The 7,959-nt window shown below is 41.2% G+C and overlaps 1 protein-coding gene across 1 annotated transcript in view; it reads right to left on the bottom strand.

Annotated features, from left to right (window-relative positions):
• Positions 1 to 331: 331 nt before the first annotated feature.
• The window catches only part of LOC114050387 (tetratricopeptide repeat protein 41-like), an 8,132-nt gene continuing 504 nt past the window's right edge, over positions 332 to 7,959 (bottom strand). Inside the window, exons 2-4 of the mRNA XM_027872016.1 lie at positions 7,458 to 7,841; positions 3,749 to 3,947; positions 332 to 649 (exon numbers count right to left, since the gene is read on the bottom strand). Coding sequence (XP_027727817.1) covers positions 460 to 649; positions 3,749 to 3,947; positions 7,458 to 7,841 — 773 coding nt within the window. The 3' untranslated portion in view covers positions 332 to 459. The remainder of the gene's footprint in view (positions 650 to 3,748; positions 3,948 to 7,457; positions 7,842 to 7,959) is intronic.

Here is a 7,959-nt window from a genome sequence, read left to right as displayed (position 1 = left end):
ATAAGACTCACAAAGGATGAAAAGACGAGGATGTACTGTGAGGAAGCACCCCTATCCATGAGTTCATGGCATCATCACAGTATCCAGGTATTGTTTAGAGGGGCAGGTCACAGATTTTGGCAAATACTCTGAGTGGGTGGGGTACATGAGTAAGTAGGAGAAATTTAAGGCAATAGAGTAAATGCTACTTAACAACAACAACAAAAAGGGTAGCTGTCAATCACGCCTGGTCTCCCCCTTCCTACCCACAGGAATTTAAAGATACTTATAGACTAGAGAGAGGCATTGGTCATACAGGTTTTCAGGTAGTGCAGTGAATAGAGTGTTGGAGTTGGAGTCAGGGAAGATTTATTCTCCAATCCTGCCTCAGATACCATGTGGCATTTAGTCAACGTGCATACAGGCAAAAAAAAAAAAAGGCTATTGACTGTTAACATTATCTTATTCGTAAATTGTCAGTCATGTGATACCTGTCCATGTATGCCTTTCTTTTATTTTGTACGTCTTGTACGTTATCATCTTTTTCACCATATTTAGGTAAGCCCCTGTTGTATCACGTCCAGCTTCTGCTAACACATTCCAATAATGGATAAGATGGAGCTTTATCCAGAAGGTTGGCTTTGTGGTTTGGGATATTATGGTCAGGGTTCTGTTAAAACAACACATTAAGAAAATAGTACATAAGCTGGTATTTGAAAGAAGTTATTCTTAAGTTACTTATGAAATAAGACCTTACCCAATTTATATTTTCCTGAGTCAACATGATTTAGGTTCTCAAGTTGAACATGGTACCCATCATAACCTTTAGGTAATGATTTGTATCTAGCCAGGTTGAGTAGCCAGGTCTGAATGTGAATTGGCCCCTAAAGAATGGATTGATAGGAAAAACAGATAAGGATTCAGACCTTTTCTTTTTTTTTTTTAATTTTACCCTAAGATAGAAAATACAACCACTCTTACAGATCTAAACACAGAGGACTGTCCATGGACAAAAGGGATAAATCCACTGAGTTTTTAAAATGTCACAACTATAGCCTGGAAAGCAGATTTGTTTGCATGTTGCTTCCTCCTTAGACTGTAAGCTCCTTGAGGGCAAAGGCTATTTTTGCTTTTCCTTGTATCTCCAGTGCCTAGCACAGTGCCTATCACCTAGAAGGTACGTAATAAAAGCTTGTTGTTGACTTGCCTAAAATCTATAACAAGGAAGTAAACTTCACAAATCACTAGTTTATGTTTCAATTTATATCTTTCTCCAAAGATGATAATTCATTTAAATAAACATATCTACTTTGATTACAGCTTATAGTGATTATTAGCAAAAAAAAGAATTAGTGTTGTCTAAGCGACAGAGAAGGTGGTAACCTGCATTGGTAGGAGGACTTTCCTTACTTGGGAGTTCTCTACACCAAAAACTCACAGGATTAGTCTTGTCCTTATTCTTTAATTTCACGTTCTACCTTTTGCCCAAAGGAAACCACCAAAGCTCAAGCTTTTTTATGTTAGCCCCTCTGAATAATAACAAACCTTAAATAGGATTGTGAACAGAATTGATGAATCTCCTAAAGTACTAGACACGAGCAGTAGTTAGTCCTCAGCCCAAAGGAGTAAACACGGATTCTCCCCCCTTTTTGAAAGGGGCACTCTTTTAAATGGGCTGTGCATTATTTTTAAAAACCTTGCAAGAATGAGTAAGTCCCCATCCCTTTCTCTGAGTCCCACCAATGACCGTCTTTGAGCACTCAGAGACTTTTATCTCTTCAACAACCTGAGTTGTTTTTTTTGCTGTTTAGTCAATTAGTCATGGCGGCCCTTGACCCCATTTGGGGTTAACAGATGTGTGTATGGTACTGTCAAGTACTGTCTCAGGTCAGCTTTGGGCAGTTCTGAGAGAAATGTCTGGCAGATCCACTTCACAAAGTCCCTGCTAATGGTTTGGTGGTTGGGGTTCCCTCACCCAAGCCCCTCCCTGCCCCAACATTCCAATCAAATATGAAGTGTTCAGATTCCTCTCTAAGTCAAGACTTCCTAACCTTTCCTGGTGGCCCAGTACTCAGAGACTGAAGTTAGAACTTTGAATGAACTGAGAAGATAGGAGAAGGCAACAGAGGAAGGCAAAGGAGAATACTCACTTTTTTAACATGGCTTTCAATAGGAAAAGCCCCATCAACCACCACCACCATGCATTAAACCCTGACTACAAAAGAGTTACAAAATGAAAGGAATAATATTCTGAAGAGCCTTGCTGACTACAGGGACAACTACAGAGAAAAGAAGACACCTTGGATCTGAATTTTCTTGAGTGCCTCTTTTGGAAAGAGAGCTTTGTGCCAACTAAGTTAACCCCCAAAAGCCCTTCTAAAATCTAAGAAGGCAAGCAAAATTATTTCCAATATACCGCTTAATACTTATTAGAGCTACCATATTGGTTTTGGGTCAGGTTTCTAAATACTGCAGAGTTGCATTTTTGTTATATTGTTACCTTTGTGATAAAGATAGAGAGTGAACCTATGATTTCAGTTTTAGCTGGTAGAAGTAACTCCATCTACCAATCTACCAGGTTCAAATCTTCTCTTAGACAATTGCCCATAGCTCTCAAAGGCTAAGTGATGGGGCCAGGGTCACCAAGCCAGTATGTGTCAAAAGCAGTACTTGAACTTAGGTCTCCCTGCTCCCAAGGCTGGCCCCTAGGTAGTACAATAGAGAAGAACACTGGACTTGGAGTTAGGAAGGACCTCAGGTCAAATCCAGCTTCAGATACTTAGTAGATGTGTGAACCTGGGCAAGCCATTTACTAGCCTTCAGCCTCAGTTTCCTTATCTGTAAAATGGAAATAATAATACTTCCCAGGGTTGTTGTGAAGATAAAACAAGGTCATATTTATAAAGCGCTTTTCAAAACATGAAGTGCTATAATAAACGCCAATATTATAGTTAGAGAAGTTTGTAATTATTCAGTCTTTGCTTTTATGACATATTACAGGTCAAAGCTATGATTCATCCTTGATGTTAAGTCCTTGGAAGGAAACACAACCCCTCCAATTTTATTATTTTTTCTATGGGAAAGTGTCCTTTACAGAAATCTGCTCTAAAGATGGTTTGCTAGCAGGTGCTGCTACATTGAAAATCCTTTATAAAAAGCAACAGATGCTTCTCTTTGCTGAGTAGCCAACAGTTTTCTAGAAATTAGATGAGTGCTCCTTCCTATACCCTAAACAAATGTCAGTTTCTCTTTTTAAGACTTTTAATAGTTAAGTTCAAAATAAAAAGAAAATAAAACAAAAAAATGCTTGATTAAACTCTTACTAAAATTGGGCAAAATTTCAGGAATCAGAGAGTATGTCGGAAAGAAAAAAAAATTCCTGGAAAGTCACCGAAATGTAAGATTCCTGATTTATATAAAAGTATGTACTGAATTGGCCCCACTGGACAAACTGAAACACTGGCAAAAGGAAGTCCACCTTCCTTCTCCAAGTATGGGCTCTGGTTGCATCCCCTTTTCTTCTGGTCTTTCCAGACTGGTTTCCAACTCTCCGAGGCAGAGAGGGGAATGTGTGATGGCCAGTGGTATCTTGCTCTTACAGATGGCAGGGAATGGTATGGGATGTTGTACAAACTGACGAAAAGAATCCCCTCCCTGCCTTCATAGCAAGTGTGCCCAGCATCTCCCCCGCCCCAACCCCAGCACAAGACAAAAACAAAGCCTTGAGGCCTTCCACAAAGCAGAATCACATGAACATGGCGACACTTACTTGGGATTTGTGAGAAAATTACATAGTTCCTCCCAGTTGCCACTCATTTTCAGATTCCACGGCAACTCTGCATACGCTCTCCAAAAGCTGCTTTGTCCCTGGAAGAACTGAGTCAAGATCCGATGTAAATTTGTTTTCTTGCAATTCACGGGGTTCTGAAAGGAATATGGACTGCTTTCTCTGACAGGCGTGATTATACCTAGTTCAAAACCAGTCACAGGTTAACCACTTTCCCATTCTTCTCAGTTGTGTCCAATCTACCTAAAGCCTACCACGTGAAAGACAGGACCTGCAAATTTAGTTTAGGACCAGGGAGGCCGGGAAAGTCAAGTAGATGGAACCAGAAAGGCTCATATAAGTTAGTCTGGATCCGGGAAGAAGGAGCCCCATTAATTATCCCTGGGGCTATCGACTGGGTAGAATATAAACATTCCCTCCAACAGCAACTATTTTTCATCTGGGTCAAGAGTTCACAACCTGGTTTCCATTAACTTTTAAAAAAATATTTTGATCAATGTACTTGAATATAATTTGTTTTCCTTTTTAATCCTAATGTATTTTATTTGATGCATTTAAAAACATGACTCTGACAAGGGCTTGATAGAATTCACCAGACGGAGAGCCAGAGGCATCTAAGACACCAAACAAAGGAGACTAGTCCCTGATCAATGAATCTATCTGAACATCTAGCAATCACGTATAAAATTAAGTCTCTACTGAAAGCACGTGGCCTCTGGTGGCCATTAAAATCTGCCACTTCAGAAGTAACAATCTTCCATTCTCTGAGTCTCACAAAGGCCAAGTTACCATGGTGTGGCAACTTCAAAGTCAAGAGAAAGACTAAATAAAGACAAAGTTACAATATTTACATGTAGCATTCCCTAGAAAAGACACTGATGGATAATAACAGCTGGAAATGGTCACATGAAAACAATGGAGATGTTTCATAGGTTTTATAGAAATCTAGAATATGAACATCCCATCTGGGGGCTGTGAACAGCAATCACTTATGAATGACGCCATAAGCCTAGGGAAACTTGTTCCAGCAGTAATTCAGATTTGTTACTGAAATATTATCCAGAGCTCATACCTGTTTGAGAGAAATATGGTCCCTAGTAGCAAGTGGGCAGAAAGACCATTTAATCAGGACCCCCTCCACCCCAGGTCCTCGCTCGCATTTGCACAACAAAGGTTATTTCTGAGGGAAATAGGCTTGGAGAGGATATGGAAGAAGACTTGCAAATTCTGGTTTGGCTCCCAGGATGTAAACTGGGAATGACATGAAGGGTATGAATAGGTTCATATTTGCCAACAGCACACAACCTAAATTATAGGAATGAATCATGACTATACTGTACTTACATTCTTGGTCTAACAGCCAGGCTTAACGGCAAATAGGGAGAGGGAAGAAAATAGGGTCACAACTCTCTAGTTCCCTCTTTCTCACAATGCACTCGGCTCCCCAGAGTTCCTTCAGTTCAGTTCAGCTTCCGGGTCCATCCAGTCAAGGATGAGGACTGCCTCTAGCTCTCAAGATGAGAGTGATTAGGGGTGGGAGAAAGGGAATTCCAGCCATGCCTAGAAAAGGCAGACCTGACTAGAATCCCAACAGCAAGGCAGAGAGGTCAGCACAAGTGGTCACTGCCCCAGTATTCCTATGAGGCAACTGGCATCATGCAAAGAGCCCTGGACTATGAGTCCTTGTGCTCACTCTGTCACTATTTAGCCAGGTGATCTTGGACAAGCCATTGTCCTTCTCTGGGTCTCAGTTTCTTCCTCCATAAAAAATGAGATTGGACTAAACGAGGTGACCTTAGACAAGCCATTGTCCTTCTCTGGGCCTCAGTTTCTTCCTCCATAAAGTGAGACTGGACTAGACAATCTCCAAAGTTTCTTCAGGCTCTTGAATTCTAAGATTTGAGGGCTCTAAAATTTTGGTTTGATCTGTGGTTAATCTTTGGCTGAATTTTGGCAGGTTTAATCGTGGTTGGTACCAAGCAGACAGAAATCTTTCAAGGGAGACCAACAGCCCTAAGATGGCATCCTCCCTGTATTCTTCACTTTTTACCACAGGGCACAACTGGAAGGTTCCAACCTTTCCAGAGTGTCTCAGGTCCCTTGTTTCCCCTCTGCCCACCTCCATCCCTACCCTAGCACCTTTCTTTGACAGATAGTGACCAGTTACCATCATGAAACACATGACTTCCCTCATAGGAGGAGAATTCAAGTTCCTTTCTTATTACATGTTTCTACCATCCATACCCTCATACATTCCACCACCTCCACCACACACACACACACACACACACACACACACACACACACACACACCTCAGGCAGGAAACATCAAAGAAGGTGATGTTTAGTTTCACCCACAGGAATAGAGGGGAAAGGAAGGTGTGGGCATTCCTGAGTTCAACCTACAATGCAGAGGCCAAGAAGGTCACTGCAGATAATACAGCCTCAGTTCTGCATAGCACCTTAGATTAGAAATTGAGGATGTCAAGTAAGAGAATTATCCATTTCAAAGGAGAGGGGTAGAAATGAAGGGGCTAAAACAAAGCCTGATTAGACCAAAAATTATAAGCATGTCCTCTTGTCAAAACATACTCTCCAAAACCCTTTTTTTCCCCCAAAAAGAACATAATATGTTTAATATAAAAAGTATGTGGAACACAAATAAAGCAATTTTCTTATTGCCATATTTAATTTAATATTCAATTTTTAAAAACAAGTAATTGAATAGAAGTTCATGGTTTTATATACAATTCTTTTTTTGTCTTTTGCATACCAAAGTATTGGTGTTTGTTGATAATTGCTAAATTTATAATAAAAAATAAAGTTTAAAGTTTGTTTTGGTCTTTTTTAAGTAGTACGTTAAGGGAAAAATCCACAGAATGGCTATGGCTTAGAAGCCCTTTAAGTCCTTGGGCCAGAAGTGAGGGAGCCTTTATGACCAGAAAGTTGGTCAATGGCTTTCCCCTTCCCAGACTTGCACTATTGTTTATTTCAGTCAAACTCTTAACAAGATTACTCTGATCAAGACCGTTTCACAAAAACCAACCCAGCCATAATGTCACTGAAACCATGCTGCAGAGAGAGCTGACCCCAACCTAGAGCAAATGTCTATCACCTTCTGATTTGTGAGGAATAAAGCAATGCTAGGTTGAACGGGAGATGGGCTTGGGCTAGCAGGGGTGAGGAACCTGTGGTACCTCATCCCACGCCTGGGTCACGCCTGCCATCCCACTCAGAGGGCATCCATTCCCTTTTCTCAGTCCCACCTTTAAAATAAGAAACACTGACAATCTAGGGTGGGAAAAGGGGAAATTAGCAAAGACAAAGAAATCGCTACTATCATCATAAACGTTGTATAGTCTCAGGTCTCGGGAAAGGTCTAATTTAAACTTTTAGAGTCTGAATTGGCTACCCCAGAAAGAGGAAGCGTCTAAAGATGAAGAACTAAGCGTCACCTGCGTGGCTGTTTCTATTAACACTGTGTTTTCCTAAACATAATTAATGAGCTCACTGAAACCCTATACTGTCCACAGAGCTGCTGCTGATGCCAGCGAAGGAAAAACATTTCTCTTTATCATCATCACTTAGCATGTTTGGTTATGCTAGACAAACTACAGCTAAAAGCTTTCTCCTCCTCTATTATCTTGCCCTCCCTCCACCCACCAACCTTTCTCATAAATTCACGCCTTACCAAGTAGCTTGTGCTCCACCGCTTGCCGCAGAGACTGGTGACAGAAATGCAATCGGCCGTTCGGCTTCTCCTGGATCCACTGCTTAGTAGCTAAGCGAAAGGCCGCCCAATGGGAGGTGGTGACTTTGTAATGATTCTTATAGCCCAGGATGTCCAAAAGCTGGAGCAGTTCAAGATCAGTCAATCCACAATGGGAGACACTTAACAGACACAACGTGTCCACCACCCAGCCATTCAATCCTGTAGTAAGAGGATACCAAGAAATGTATTGCCACCATTTAAAAACAAATACACCCAGAATATGATTAGAAATTAGTGGCACGGGGCAGCTAGGTGGTGCAGTGGATAGAGCACTGGCCCTGGAGTCAGGAGGACCTGAGTTCAAATCCGACCTTAGACACATAACATTCACTAGCTGTGTGACCCTGGGCAAGTCACTTAACCCCACCGCCGAGGAAAGAAAGAAAGAAAGAAAGAAAGAAAGAAAGAAAGAAAGAAAGAA

The sequence above is a fragment of the Vombatus ursinus genome, unplaced genomic scaffold (genome assembly GCF_900497805.2).
Source record: "Vombatus ursinus unplaced genomic scaffold, bare-nosed wombat genome assembly UNPS02003292.1, whole genome shotgun sequence".
Lineage (NCBI taxonomy): Eukaryota > Metazoa > Chordata > Mammalia > Diprotodontia > Vombatidae > Vombatus > Vombatus ursinus.
Note: the sequence above shows the minus strand (reverse complement) of the source record. Positions and strands in the feature narration are given on the sequence as shown.